Consider the following 15,208-nt stretch of genomic DNA (forward strand, 5'->3'; position numbering starts at 1 on the left):
TTTTAGAGAAAAAAATGAGAAAGAGGATATAATACAAAATATTAAAATTATAGATGAATACCATGCACAGCTGTAAATGAATACATTTTATAGCTCAAAAAAAGATAATTTAAAGCTAAAAGGGCAAAATGTGCAATTGATATAACAAAAAGAAACAAAAGATATAAACAGATTAATAAATAAGGAAAAAATGTAAAAAGTTACTAGCAAACTACTTAAATTAAGGGATGAGGCAGTTTTCTTCAGGTTTACTCAGCGAACAATTTCTGTATAAGTAAAGCTATTTTGGAGAAGGGTGGAAAATGACACAGTTTGAGGGTCATGCTGGTTTAAGCCTCATCTTGCCTTGCATAGGTTGAAATTAGTTAACCACACAGAAGCTTGTTTTTCTGTAAGTAGAGTTAATCATCTTTGCCTTACAGGTTGTAAGGTTGAAATGGGGCAGCTAACACATCTCCAGAGATCACCCAGCAAGGTGCTGGTCCACAAGGGTTCAAAAGTCAGCTCCCTGTGTGTACCAGCTCACAGCCCAGGGAAGAGAAAAATTTAAAGGGAAGCTACCAGAAGGACTTTTTCTACTATGAAGAAAATTAAGTGTCTGTCTAAACAAGAGTGACTGATGCAACAACAGAAAAGTTCTAGATCCTTTCCCTTGAAAAATCATAGATAAACCTATTATCATTGTTCTATATGGGCTTTTAAGTCCTAGCCAGTAATTAAGAAGTGGAAGAGAAAGAAGAAAACCTAAAACTAAAAATGATTTATTGAATAAGAAGAATAAGAATTGGAGAGTGACATGAGGGGAATAAATATTTGGAAATGACTACCACTTTTTTATAGCAGCAATTTGCAGTTGAAAAACAAAAGGAAAGAGGTTATATTAAAAAACAAAAATATCACTTTAACAGGAAATTGAAGGAACTTTATTGGGGTAATTCCCTTGTGGTCCAGCGGTTGGGTCTCTGCACTTCCACTGCTGGAAGCCTGGGTTTGATCCCTGGTCAGGGAACTAAGATCCCACAAGCCTCATGATGCAAAAAAACAAACAAACAAAACAAACCCCAAAACTATATTGGGAGATATAAAACAAGATTTCTTTCTATGTCTGACTGGCTGACCACTAATCATCCTTCATGAATCAGCTCATGGTTTGGGGTGTCCAGGAAATTCAGAAACAAGAGGTGCTGGAGCAGAGGTTTGTGAAATGCATCTGGGAAGGGCTGAATCACGATCCCCTGGATTTTCATGTCATTACTCACACCTGACTCTAAAATCCCTTCTAGGCATAAAAGTCCTCTTCAGTTTCACAAATGCCCCACAGAAGTACAATAAAGAATTTGTGTCAATGATGAATAATGGAAGAATAAAAAGAATAAATGATGTTATCATGCCAGAGTACTGGGACAGTGGATTAATTTCTTTTAATTCCCATCCCATCTTTTTTTGTTATAACACTGCTTGTATAATACAGAGTGAAATACTAAAAATGCCTTAGTTTGGCTGTAATAAACATACAAACTCAGAATACTACTGAGGCAAGTTAAAAGATTTTGATAACTGAGTTTTGGAGTTAAGACATTTAAATTCTGTGACAGATTAGCTCCTAGACATTCTAGGTAAAGTTATTTACTGTATGTAGGATACAAAGTCCTCCCTACTTCATTGGGTTTCTGTGAAAAATCAGTAACAAAAGGTTTTTAAAAATATTTTACAGTTGGCAAAATGCTGGCAGAAAGTGAAAATGTTATAATGTCTTGGATAAGGCAATAGCTCTCTAGAGTATTCACAGATTTGGGGAGAGGCATCCCTCTCCAGCTCTTGAGCTGCCAGATCCAATGGGTTCCTCAAAATAAGTAACAGCCACTAAACTAGCGTGTTCTCTGTATCCCTAGGCAACAAATCTTTGCCACTTACTAGGTGCCAAACACTTTGCTGGGTATGAGCAAAACAAAACATGCAATAAATCTGGCTATGCTTGTATGGTACTTACAGCCCAGTGCAGCACCAGCAGAAGGTGGAGAATAATAAAATGCTGGGTGTAGGTACATGTGGATGAACAAACATGAAGGTGGCTGAAGAAATCTGCAATGTTTATCTAGAAGAGCTGCCTCAGTGGGCACAGAGTGACTGGCCCTGCTGTGTGTAACCCAGTGCTCCTCCTCCTCACTGGCGAAGTCTGAGCAGAGACTGCATGGTCAGGTGCTTAGGGGACAACAGGACACACAAGCACAGTGCGTGGCATAGAGCTGCCCATCTACGCCAAACAGAGAAAGAAGAAAACTCATGGAAAGGACGGTCCAGAGAGGCACAAATTGCCACAAGAAAGGAGTGCCAAATGCACATGGGGACAAATGTGGCAACAAAGCATTTAGGTGAATGTGAAGGGAAAAGATGCTGGTTTCTCAGTCCACAGGCCTGGTGCACATGCTGAGTTCCCAATGCCTCCCGCATGCAGGATGCTTACCAAGACAGAAGCCTCCCAAGGAGTCCTCTGGCATCCACTCTTCCCCTTTTCCCAACGGGGAAAACATATCTGGTTTGGGTCCTAAGAGTCCTGTTTTTTGAGGGGGAAAAAAAAGGGCCATATCTGTTCATACCAGAGATAAAATCACTGCAAGGATGAGACCTGGAACTTCCTGGAAAAGGTGACGTGATAGGGGCCCAGGGTAGAGAAGAGTTCCCAGGAGGAGGAAAAGATGGTTCAGGAGTGACAAAGCCAATCTGTTCCTGTCCTTCTCCCTGCTAGAAGGGAGGGAGGATTTGATTTCTAATCACCTTAGAGACATCTGCACTTAGACTCCAAAGAGCCCTGTGCCCAGGACAGAAAGGATAGGCATTGACATAACATCCTTAGAACAGCTCACTCCCAATCCAAACTTCTGTATGGAACCAGTTCAAGGATTCCAAAGAAATCTCCCAATGTGAAGATGAGCCTCCAGAGGCTCCCACTTACCCAGGGACACCAGGTTGCTGTAGTTCTCGAGCATGACATCCCTGTACAGGGCCCTCTGAGCAGGACTCAGCTGCGCCCACTCATCCTGGGTGAAAAGCACGGCCACATCCTTGAAGGTCACTGATTCCTGTAAGGGCAAACCCATCCCTGTTGACTGGGGGCTTCTCCCTTATGTGGTTCTCTGGGAAAGGCTCGACCAGGAGCTGGCTGAGACCTGTGGGACTGTTAGCACAGAAGGGGCTGGTTTTCTGTGAGAAGGGAAGCATTTCCTCAGGGTCTCTAAGGGTCGAGCTTTTATCAGACTTTGTTTCCCACTCTGAAGAAAAAGACCTCGTGGAAAAGATACTCTTCCTCAGCACTGGGACTTCATAGTAGCTGTTCGTTTCGTCCAGAACATTTTCTCCCATCTCCATCAAACTGCCACAGCCCTGCCTGTATCCCCACCCCTATGACCAATCATACCCAGGTCTTGGTTTCAATATTACATCTTCAGCACCCCTCCTCAACTGTTCCCGTATCATCTGTGCAGGGTCATTCAAGCACTGCCTCACTTTACTGAGTTTTGGTTTACTTTCTATTTCCCCCACTGTACTGTTAACTCCAAGAAGCTATGGACCATTTCTACTCCTCCTTTGTCTTGCCATCATGTCTTCTAGAATATGGCCTATGTACCCAGCACCCACTATATATGTGTTACTCAGCAATTCCTGTTTTTCTTCAGCTGTTCACCTGCTCACTCTCAATACACACATACCATTCCCATGGAAACAGTCCTTCTGAACAATGTGACCTTATTCCCTCTGATCACAGCTCATCCCTTCTGTGGAAACTCTGGACAAGAGGCCAAGGGAACTAGTGTGCACTGAGAAAGAAGAGTTAAGTAGAGGCCCAGAGAAGAAAGCAAAGGGTCCAAAAGAAAGGACTTTTAAATTATTCTAGACTTTCCCTGCTTAGCTGAAGTACAGCTGCATTTTTGCCTTGACTTTGGGTGATACCCAGTATCCTTCCAATAAAGGCCTGCTTTTGCTTAGTCTGAGTTGGTTTCTGTTACCTGCACCCAGAGCCTTCTACAAAGCAGGCTGAACCAAGAACACTTGTTTGACTGAATCCATGAACCAATCTGTCAGGGCCATTGTTCACCTTTGTATCACAGGCATGGAACATAATATTTGGTACATTTTACACCCCTAACATAAGTCTTTTGAAAGGCAACCAAAGTATAGCAGCCTGTAAACCCAAGACAATTGTGTGACACCAACAATGAATTTGAGGAAAAGGCTAGGGAAGGGAAATATCACAGTGGACTAGATCCGTGAAGAAAGGTGTCAAAGGAAAACCGATGCCTGAGATGGGCTCTAAAGGACAAGCTAGAAATCAAGGAGAAGGGTGAACAACCAGTAAGCTAGGACTGGGTTGACACAGTACTTTCAATCAGCTGGTCAACTCTTCCAGTGATTTCTGCCACAGATTCCTGCCCTGGACAGGTTTTTCATGTGAATGAATTAGAACAAATTCACCAAATTCATCAGAATTTATACACTCAAATGAATGCTGTCTCCTTCAAAGTGGAGTCTATATCCTTATTCTAAAAACGCTAGCACTGCTGAAAGTTTTTAAATAATTTATTGAAATTGAAAACATACCATTTGAAAGATTTCACTGGTAACCAACATTCCTCTCAAGTAAAAAGCCAAATACCGTTGGAAAAAAAAATGTCCAGTAAATCCTACCTTCCTAAGAAACCACTCCGGTTTCACTCTTCTGTCACCATGTGAGGCATCGCCTTTACCACTTCAGACCCTGAATTCTAGCTGCTAGTGTAAAGAGTGCAGGTTTCCACTCTGGACCAATCTGGGTTTCACGTCCAGTTGTGTCATTTATATGACTTTCAGCAAGTTCCTGAGCTCTGACAACCACCAGAATGAGCCCAGCACGGGGGGCAGAAAGTATGGGAAAAGAAGCAAGTGGGTCAGGCTCCTGAGTGAGAGTGGACTGGGAGAAAAGCTTCTGGTCAGGGGAAAGAAACATGTCCACCCTCTTCAACCATTACATTCAAATCTAAGGCCATTTAGAAGGGAAGCCCACAGTGACCCCTCACTCACCTGGACCATGGTGGGCAGGCACCTGACTGCCATTCCTTCTTCTCAGATGAGCCTTTTTAGAGACAAGCAGAGTGGAAATCCTCAGGCTGGAAACACCTTCTACTGTTTATGAGGAGAGGACTGGGTCAAAAGATATCACACAGCAGTCCAGAGGGGGGCTTTGAGCATTCACACCCTGGGAATCCTCCAATACCCCAAACAGTGAATTCTTAGTCCCTATTTGCTCCCAATCCTCTCTCCTCTTTGGGGATATTTCTGCTGGCCTCCACTGTAAAGGGAATAGCTCATCTTGCTGCTATTCCCACTGTTTCCCATCAATTTCCCCCTAGCAATCTGAATCAAATTCTCCGTATCTTTCCTTCTGTATCTTAAATACTTTGACTTTTCCCTGAAAAAAAAAAGCATCCTCCAGCCCGATTCCACACTTTTTACACACCCTCTGGCCTTTTGCCCTTAAATTATGCTGAGAGATCTCAAGAAAATTGTGACTCCTGCCTGGACACCTGCCTAATCCTGGGAGGGGAGTAGAGGAAGTAGGGAAGGACAGTCGTCTTCTTTCTCCTCAAAAAAGAAGCTAAGAAGGCTGCATCTTCACTGTCGAGACGTCTCTCAGGCTATGCCGTTCTCTAGCCTCAGGCCTCGCCTTCTCTGGGACCCGGTTTGGGTGACCTGGAGTGAAAATGTGGGCGAGAAGCAGTGTATATGTGGGGGTCGGGGGAGGGGGTGTTGGGCGCAACGAATTTTAATCGTACAACCCACCCACCGGCCCTCTGCCTCTCAGGTAGGTCCCCTGGGGAGCTGCTGCAGTGGTTGCGCAGCTGCAGACCCGGCCTCAGCGAGTTCCAGATACAGGGATCCGAACCACACAGGGAGCATCTACCACCGAGCGTAAACGGGATTACCGGAGTTGGTTCCAAATCATAAGCCAGTGACCCTGACCGCATCTTTCTCCACATGCACCCGCGGATTCGGACCCTAAACCCGAGAGCCCACACTTGGCCTTTTTGTCTTTGGAATCTAACCTTGGCCACACATTCAGGGAAGTTTGGGGCGTCAGATCAGCGCCCTTCAGAACGGACCACGACCCAGACCGACTCGGTTTTCAACCGCCCTTCCCACCAGGCTCCACCACCTCAAGGCTGCTCCCGCTCTCCCGATACGGCTTTGGCCACCGTGCCTAGTCACCACCGCGTTGCCCTTCGAGGAGCCTCTGCCAGCGGTGAGATCCACAAAGCCACATCGCAGGCAGAACACAATGAGCTGGTCTGCAGTCCGGGTCGGAACTGCGCTTGCGCGTTGCCGAGGGACCGGCTCAGCCGGATTCTCACAGGTCCAAGAGCTGCCGCGCTTCGGCTTCGCAGACTCCACTTCCCAGAAGGCGTAGCGGCAGCAAGCGCCGGCCTCCGCGCTGGGCGGAGAAAGTGACGTTGCGCGCCTGCGCAGGTAGGGTCCCCCACCCCTACCCCGCCCGGGCCAGAGAGGTTTCGGTGCCGAAACTACATTTCCCAGGGCCTCGCCTGGTCGTCAAGGTTCCCCATGCAGGTAGCCCTCACCCCTCCACGCGCTAATCCTCACGTGCGGATTTGGTTCCGTTCTGGTCAACATGAGGAAGATAGAGACCAGCGAAAAGTTGACAAAACGATAAGGGAGGTCACTCCGGGGGAGCGGCACCTGATCCGACGAGGAGAGCGGAACCGGGACGCGCCTCAAGTTCTCAGTAGGAGACAAGTCGAAAAGGAGCGTTCCCGAGTGGAGGACCGCGCGATGACTAGAGAAGGCAGTGGGGCCGTGCTTCGGCCACCGAAACGCTAAGGATGCTAACAGTGGGTCCTGGTGTTTGGGCCGGAGCGTGGTTCGGGCGATGAGTGGGACGCGGGGGCCAGGTCGACGGAGGTGCGGGCAGATGACTGGGGAGGCTGCTGTGGTAGTTCAGGACTCAGCGGATGGTGGCTGGGACCAGAGTGGTGGCCACCGGACAGAGGGCATGGCGCGAGAAACGTCTACGAGGTAGAATAAATTTGGTTCTCCACGTCTTAGCAAGGAGCCTGGATGCCAAAGAGTTTGTATTGTACAAATTGGCTGTTGTTTAGAGAGGTGGTATTTATTTTTGTGGACAGTAGTTTGCGGAGGCGGGCAAGGGTGAGATAAAGTATAGAAAACTCCAATTGGAGATATTTAGTTGCTTTTGAATATGTATTTTCTGGGAGCTCGGGAAGTAAACATGAAACGGAATTAAGTTTATGTCCCTCCCCTCCCCCGCAAAAAAAAAAAAAGCCAATAATGATATCTGACATTTGTCAATTAGGGAACTGTTGGCCACATCTTAGAAAGCAGTGTTTACTTATGGCATTCTGTTTTAGTTTTTATTGACGATTTCAGTCTGTAGACACCTTTGGAGTGTCTACTTGTGTCAGGCAAAATAGTGAAACCGTGGCCTGCTGCGTACATGGGGTAGCAAAGAGACACGACTGAGTGACTGAACAACAGCACTGTTGCAGGTTGAATTCTACTAGAGGTAGTACTCAATAAACAAAATATTTTATTAGGTAGTGATGACACACTGAAGGACTGCTGCTGAAGCCGAAGCTCCAATACTTTGGCCACCTGATGCGGAGAACTAACTCACTGGAAAAGACCCTGAGGCTGGGAACGATTGGGAGCAGGAGGAGAAGGGGACGACAGAGGATGAGATGGTTGGATGGCATCACTGACTCCATGGACATGAGTTTGAGCAAGCTCCGGGAGTTGGTGATGGACAGGGAAGGCTGGCGTGCTGCAGTCCCTGGGGTAGCAAAGAGTCGGTCACTACTGAGTGACTGAACTGAACTGATGACACACTTAGGCTATTAGGTTTAGAGTGTGACTGGGTGGGGAAGTGGGGATTATTTTAAGTAGTATTTTGAGTTCTCTTTGAGGAGGTAACATTTGAGCAGAGATCTGAATGCAGTAAGGAAGGAAAACATGTGAATATTTGGGAAAAGAACAGAAATGCTGACGAGAAATAGAAGCATGCTTGGTGAGTCTGTGGTTTAACAAGGCCGGTATGACAGGAGAGGGCACAGTCAACGAGCGAGAGTGGGAGAGGAGATTAGAGGGCTTAAAGGCCATAGTAAAAAGTTTCGATTTATTCTATATGTTATAGGAAACCATCAAAGGGGTTTTAGCAAAAGAGTGGTGTGGCTGAATACATTTTGACAGAATCAATGGTCTGCTTTGGGGAGAAAAGGCTGTGGTAGAGCTAATACAGGGAAAGCAGTTAGAAGGCTATTATATTACAGCAGTGGGGTAATAGGAGGAGAGAGCCTCCTACAATTATATAACTTTCCTACAAGGCATTTGCTTTGAGAGCCCAAGATAATTGAGATAATTAAAGGCTCTGGATGCCATGCTAACAAGTTTGGATATTGTTCATATATATGAAAATGATAATAGAATATTTATTTAGTACTAAATATGTGTTGGGCACTAAGCATTTTACATCAGTACTGAATGTAATCCAAAGCTATAAGGTCTGCACTGTTAACAAATAAGAAAACGGAGACAGTGATATATTAAGTGCCTTGCCCAAGGTCTCATGTCTAGGGACCAGGAATCCTGCCCCTGCTGGTAGAAGAAAGGTGCAGAATTTTCCTCTTTCCTTGTTGCCCAGGATGGCTGAGCACTGATATATGAGGACCCGAAACTTCCAAAACTCCTGAAAAAGTGAAACCTTCATTTATCTGACCCATTTCTCCTGCTGCTCCCTCTAAGGGTTAATATTTTACCAATTTTGGGTTATCACATCCATCTTATAGGCTTCAGTACATTTTATTCTTCCGCTCCTCCTCGTCCTCTGCCTCCCTTTGAGCCTTTAATTTTGCTACTTTTTCATTTTTCATCTATTTTCTGCCTCTCTGCTTCCTGCTTCCCCTTCATTTCTATCTTTTGAGATCAGGTGGGAACAAGAAAAACAAATATATGAATGGAAAGGAAGAAGCTGGTGTAAGGGAGAGACATTATTTAAAATCTAAGTTTCTGAGGTTATAATTAATTCAGTGTTTCATTCCGCCTTAGTCCTTGCCTTTTTTTTTTTTTTTTAAACTCTGTAGAGGTCCTGTAGCCCACACAGATCAAACTGCTGTAGTTCCAAACACTCGAGTCCATGGGAAACCTCCTCCATTGCTATCCAGAAATATCTTCTGTACCCATTGTTTCTTGATCGCCCCTCTCTGAGTGGAAAGTTTCCTTCCTCCTGTTGAAAAAGATCCCTGTGGCCTCTGCCTCTGCCCTAGATCTGATTTCCCCACTTTGAACTGCATATTCCCTCCTCTCTGTACTTTCAGACTCTCCCATGCAGTGATAAACATGCTCAATTCTTCTGCCTTAAATCATACAAATGCTTCTGGCAGATTATTTGTTGGCTAAATCAACACCTTTCTCAATCCCCCCTTTGCTTGCCTAAACTCCACTACAGAGGCTGGAAGAGCTAAATATTTTTTTCAGACTCCTTTGCTCCTAGCCTCCATGCAACACAGCAGCTATGGTCAATGAGATGTAATCAGAAGTCTGCTGAGGGCTTCTGGGAAAACCTTTCTGATAAAAGGCACAGATGTTGCTGGTGCTACCCACCCCCTTTCTTCCTGCTTTGAATGCAGATATTTTACCTGAACTATGGGAGCCATCCTGTGACATAATGAAAAAGTCATGACACTCAAGGCATTGAATTATTTTGCCTTTGAAACAATGCCAACCACCTCCAGATTAGTTATGGGAGAAAAATAAATCCCTGTTTGCTTGCAAACCATTGTTATTTGGGCTTTCTGTTTGGAGCCAAAAGCTTTCCCTCTCTCAACCAGTCTCCCTCTAGTTACCTTCCTAAATCTCTCCTTTGTCAATCAAGCTATTAAGTCCTTTTCAACCTTTAACTCACTCTTCAACCCACTAAAGTTACAGAGATTATCAAAAACCAAAGGTCATTTTCTATTTTTACCTTACTGTAGCATTTGAAAATCTATCCCTATGCTAAAATTCTTTTACTTCTATGCCACCACCTTCTCCTGATTTTTCTGTTTTTCTTTTTTTTTTTTATTTGCCTGTTTTTTTCTCCTCAGCTTCTACTAATTTGACATCTCCCACTTGTGTGTGCTAAGTCATGTCTGACCATGACCCCATGGACTGTAGCCCACCAGGCTCCTCAGTCCATGGGCAAGAATACTGAAGTGGGTTGCCATGCCCTCCTGCAGGGGATCTTTCCAACCCACGAATCAAAATCAGGTCTCCCTCATTGTGGGCAGATTCTTTAACAGCTGAGCTACCAGCGAAGCTTCTTAGTTTAGCCTTCCACTTACTGCATTTAAAGACAGTACTCCCAGAATACCCTTTTATCACCACCCTTGTACTTATTCAACTGCTTATCAGGAATCTTCATTTGGATACCACTCACTCATAAAATGCCCCCAGACCAAACTCATAATTGCCCCACAAAGTCAGTCAACTTTTTGTGTTAATTATGGCAGCCATCCACCTAAATAAATCTGAGTGCTCACACTTAGTTGATTACCACTATACCTAGATTCTGCCTTATCATTGCTTGAATTCTTCCTTTTCTCTCCCATCCCACTGCTAGTTTCTTAGTTTAGCCCTAGGAAAACAAAGACTATCTTTTTCAGTTTGATTTCTTAATCATATATTTATCACCTATAAATGAAATTGCTTTAACTACTCTCATAACTATAGATCTATAAAATCTCTCCCTCTCCCTATGACTGTTTTAAATATTTTATGAGTTGCAAAGATTTTGTTAATAACATCAGATTTTCATGTCTGTTAGTGTTTAACTTCCTCTCCTTTCCACTTTGATAGGTAAGAGTACAATCCAAAGATGTGTTTGAATCCTGTGTACTCTAAGACTATATTTGTTGTATTGTTTTCTAAATAATTAGCTTATTAACAATAGTTTAATGACTGTTAGCGGAGAATTAAAACAGCATGCTATTGTATTAAGATCTGTACAATTATTCTGTCATCTGGTAGCAACCAGCCAATATTTCAGAGGAGAAAATAAAAGGGTGTAGGGGAGGACATGGAACGATCATAGACGTTGGTGGAGATATAAAATTTTGACTCAACAGATTCAGGGAAACCAGACTGTGGACTAGGAGCATCTAGATAACATATATAAGATGGTGAAAAATCAAGGATTTTCAAGCATTCATTATATTTATGGGATTGTAGTATTTTAGAGCTTATAGCAATCTAGGGGCCTTCTAAACCTAAAAATCCCTCCTTTACCAAATAAGGACACTGGGACCTGGTGAAGGTAAGTGACTTGTCCAAGTTAGTAGCAGAGCAGGACTACATACCAGGTCTTTGGGCTGTCCAGTTAAGCACTCTCACATTTTCTCTCCAGTGGGAAGTCTCTGATGTCCAAAGGAGAATCTGCAGTATAATACAATAGAACTTATCTTCAGCATGAATCCTCACTGCTTAGAACATTAGTTATTTAAACCTTCTGGTATAAAGTAAGTTTTACTTTCTGAATCAAGATTTCTCTCCACTTTTATGTGGTTTCTCTGCGGTGGTCTGTATTTTCTGACATGGTATATTATACTTCAACTAAAAAATTACTGGAATCATTACATTTATTACGTTTCTATATTACATGACTTATCTGATCACCACTGAAGAGTTAATCATGATGAAGGGTCCCATGTTTTCCTCACGTATGAGTTCTCTGATGCCGTGTAAGATTTGTACTCCGACTGAAGGCTTTTCCACATTCATTACACTGATAGGGTTTCTCTCCTGTATGAGTTCTCTGGTGCACTATAAGGGATGAATTCTTAATGAAGGCTTTTCCACACTGATCGCATTCATAGGGCTTCTCACCAGTATGAATTCTTTGATGCTCAATAAGGTATGCACTCTGGCTGAAGGCCTTTCCACATTCACTGCATTCATAAGGCTTCTCTCCAGTATGAATAACCTGATGTACAGTAAGGGATGATCGCCCAGTGAAATGTTTTCCACATACCATACACTCATAAGGTTTCTCTCCAGTATGAATTCTCCGATGTTGAGTAAGAGATGAATTCTTACTGAAAGCTTTCCCACACTGATTACATTCAAAAGGTTTTACTCCAGAATGAAGTCTCTGATGCTCTATAAGGTATGTACTTTGGCTAAAGGATTTCCCACATTTGTTACATTTGTAGGGTTTTTCTCCAGTATGATTTCGCTGATGCAGGGTAAGAGCTGAGCTCTTACTAAAGGCTTTTCCACACTCACTACACTCATAGGGTTTTTCTCCAGTATGACTTCTCTGATGTACAGTAAGATGCATACTTTGACTGAAGGCTTTTCCACATTCATTACATTCATAGGGTTTTTCTCCTGTATGAGTTCTTTGATGCACTGTGAGATTCATACTTTGGGTAAAAGCTTTACCACATTCATTACATTTGTAGGGTTTCTCTCCAGTATGAATCCTTTCATGTTGAATAAGGGATGAATTCTTGCGGAAAGCTTTTCCACACTCTTTACATTGATATGGTTTCTCTCCAGTATGAGTTCTTTGATGAACAGTAAGGTTCATGCTCTGACTGAAGGTTTTCCCACATTCATTACATTTGTAGGGTTTCTCTCCAGTATGAATTCTTTGATGTACAGTAAGTGAGGAACGTTCAATGAAGTGCTTCTCACATACATTACACTTAAAGGGTTTCTCCCCCGTATGAATTCTTTGGTGCTTAAGAAGAGACGAACTCTGGCTGAAGGTTTTCCCACACTCATTACATACATAGACTTTCTCTCCTGCAAACATTCTTTGAGTTTTAATTAATTCAGCATTTTGTTTAGTGTCTTTTCCATGTGAATTCCAATTGTGAGGACTTTTCCCCACAGGAATAGTTTGTTGTATATCAATGATTGAACCCTGACTGGAACATCTTTCAAGTTCATTACCTCCACATGTCCTTCGCTCAGTGAGGGTTTCCTTATGGGTAATGTGTACTTGGCCCAGATGTCTATCCTGGTTTTCCTGTTGCCCCTCTAACCAATTATCAGGTTCCCAGGTTTCCCCTAAAGAAGAATGCCAGAGACCTTCCCTTTCCATTATTACCCCATAAGATAAATCTTCAGTAACTTGGGCTTCGTAGTTGACTCTTTTGTTTCAAGTCTTGGTCTTCCAGTCTGAAAAAAATAAAAATTCAAAATTGTTTCTATACTAGGAGATTGAAAACTGTATAAGATGAGAATGAGACAATGCAACTGAGAATAACTATATGGCACATTTGAGAGCGTCTAGGGATGTCCCTATAATTAGGAAGAGAATTGGAAGGGAGGGAAAGAACAGTGAGCCACCCATAAGTAACGGGAACTAGAAGCAGGGTAAGCAGAGGAAAGAGTGAGCCTATGCCGGAGGCACAGATATTGAAATCACTGACTGTTGGACAAGGATAAATAAGGAAGATGGAACTAAGGGAAGATATACAGACAAGTTGGGATTAAGAGAGGCAGATCAAAAAGCCATGGTACATTTACCAGCAGTTTCTTCTCTCCTGCAGGATGCCTAGAATTCTGATATTAAGTCTTCATAAAACACAACAGTGTGACATAGTGAAAAGATTGTTTACCCTGGAGGCAGACAAACTTGGGTTTAAACACTGGCTGTTAACACTTAACATCTTAAGTACTTACTTGTTTCTCTGACTCTGAGTTTCACAGATATAAAATGAGGATGCAAATAATCTCATAAGGACTAAGTAAATTAATGTATATAAACTACCCTTAGGGTACATACTTGTCAGGAAGATAAAATATCAGAACATACTTGAAACTTAAACTCTCAAGGGAGGATGGCATAATCTCAGAGCTCCTCCCTTCTGCCCAAGGAGCCTGTGATTTTTCTCACTCTCTTTAGGGAAGAGAATCCTAAAGGGCTCTACCCTTTCCTAAACACCCATTTCTTGAAGATAAGAACTAGTGGCAGAGGCAGGTAGGGGAGAATCTGTTGAACTGCTTGAAATGGGGCAGGAGGAAAGGCCTTGTAACCACTCAGACTTTGTTTTCACTGAGCCCATTTCTTATCCCAGACAAAATGGCCTGGAAGCAATGAGAGGCAGAGGACAGGAACTACAGTCTGAGAATCCACTTGTCAGGTTGATCAAAATTACCAGAGCAGAGATCAACAGTGAGCCAAGAGATCAAAGGCCTATGGGCAGAAGGCTTTACTGTGAAAGCAAAAGATATGCATTAACTGGACTTTATCCTTCTAATCTGACCCAGTTACACAGAAGAAGAGAAAAAGTGGAAAGCCAAGCAGGGTCCACCTGTAAAACACACACACCACCAAGTAACCTCAAAGAAGACCTAGCCAGTCAAGTGTGAAGTACCAACAAGTGCTACCCAGTAAACAACACAGAGGACATAGGGTATATATTCACACTGTTAGACAAATACAAAGCCAGAGAGACAAAACTATTGAAAGGAAACTGACACAGAAAATAAAAAATTTGGAAACTAGGTAGAGGTTCAAGAAATGTTTAAAATCATAAAAGTAGAAGAACAAGGGGGGAGCATAAAAATCATATGGGAGAATAAACATTGGAAGACTAAATGGTCCCAATCATCAGAAGACAAAAAAACTTACATATTAGAGAAGGTATTTGTAACACATGACTCAATGACTCAATACACAGCAAATGGTACAGGTCTCAAGAGACTCAGGACCTCTGAAGTGGTTTCTCCCCAAGGTGACACTCATAAAACAAGTCTTTGCAGCCTGATCCTTACCTGGGGAGATGCACCCAGAATGTTCTTTTGTCATCAGGTTCAGTTCTCAATCCAGCTGAGAAATCACATTTGGTTTGGAAAGCTGATGTCCTGTTTGGGAAGAAAAACACTACATTTGAGTTCTGAACTGAGCATAAAAATCACTCCCAGCATGTCTTATCCATTCCCCTTCAGGGCTTCTGAGAGTGTGTGGCTTCTGAGATTTCCCATCTTTCTATTCACTACAGAAAAGACCTTTCACCTTGAGAGGACACCAAGGAACTACCCTAAAATAATGTCCTATAGTATCAGGATTTCAAGTACAAATTCAAAAATTCCAGAGGCTGTACAAGCTGTCAGTGGTAGGAAAGATGGTAATAGGTAGATTTTGAGTTACAAGAAG

General features: G+C 43.1%; 2 protein-coding genes across 32 annotated transcripts in view; both read right to left on the minus strand.

Annotated features, from left to right (window-relative positions):
- Positions 1 to 14,916, minus strand: part of ZNF454 (zinc finger protein 454) — a 29,124-nt gene extending 14,208 nt beyond the window's left edge. Inside the window, exons 1-7 of one of the 28 annotated variants that reach the window (XM_081497778.1) lie at positions 14,827 to 14,893; positions 13,154 to 13,224; positions 11,397 to 11,472; positions 5,563 to 5,724; positions 5,056 to 5,157; positions 2,954 to 3,080; positions 2,465 to 2,554 (exon numbers count right to left, since the gene is read on the minus strand). In XM_081497778.1, the coding sequence (XP_081353904.1) occupies positions 2,465 to 2,554; positions 2,954 to 3,080; positions 5,056 to 5,088 (250 nt within the window). In that variant the 5' untranslated portion in view covers positions 5,089 to 5,157; positions 5,563 to 5,724; positions 11,397 to 11,472; positions 13,154 to 13,224; positions 14,827 to 14,893. Of the gene's footprint in view, positions 1 to 900; positions 2,255 to 2,464; positions 2,555 to 2,953; positions 3,081 to 5,055; positions 5,158 to 5,550; positions 5,725 to 6,077; positions 6,323 to 11,396; positions 11,473 to 13,153; positions 13,225 to 14,826 lie in introns of those variants that run through there. The other 27 variants (XM_081497780.1, XM_081497789.1, XM_081497787.1 and 24 more) reach the window with 27 other exon arrangements.
- Positions 7,574 to 13,221, minus strand: ZFP2 (ZFP2 zinc finger protein). 4 transcript variants are annotated; one of them, XM_081497760.1, is made up of 2 exons: positions 11,757 to 13,221; positions 7,574 to 7,881 (listed from the first exon to the last, which is right to left on the minus strand). In XM_081497760.1, exons 1-2 carry the CDS (start codon positions 13,145 to 13,147, stop codon positions 7,578 to 7,580), a joined length of 1,695 nt encoding a protein of 564 aa, XP_081353886.1. In that variant the 5' UTR covers positions 13,148 to 13,221; the 3' UTR covers positions 7,574 to 7,577. The 4 variants fall into 4 exon arrangements, with proteins under 4 accessions (XP_081353886.1, XP_081353889.1, XP_081353887.1 ...); XM_081497763.1 differs by lacking the exon at positions 7,574 to 7,881 and adding an exon at positions 9,824 to 9,920; XM_081497761.1 differs by lacking the exon at positions 7,574 to 7,881 and adding an exon at positions 9,981 to 10,140.
- Positions 14,917 to 15,208: the final 292 nt, after the last annotated feature.

The sequence above is a fragment of the Giraffa tippelskirchi genome, chromosome 6 (assembly GCF_054371585.1).
Source record: "Giraffa tippelskirchi isolate mGirTip1 chromosome 6, T2T-mGirTip1v1.2.pri, whole genome shotgun sequence".
NCBI lineage: Eukaryota > Metazoa > Chordata > Mammalia > Artiodactyla > Giraffidae > Giraffa > Giraffa tippelskirchi.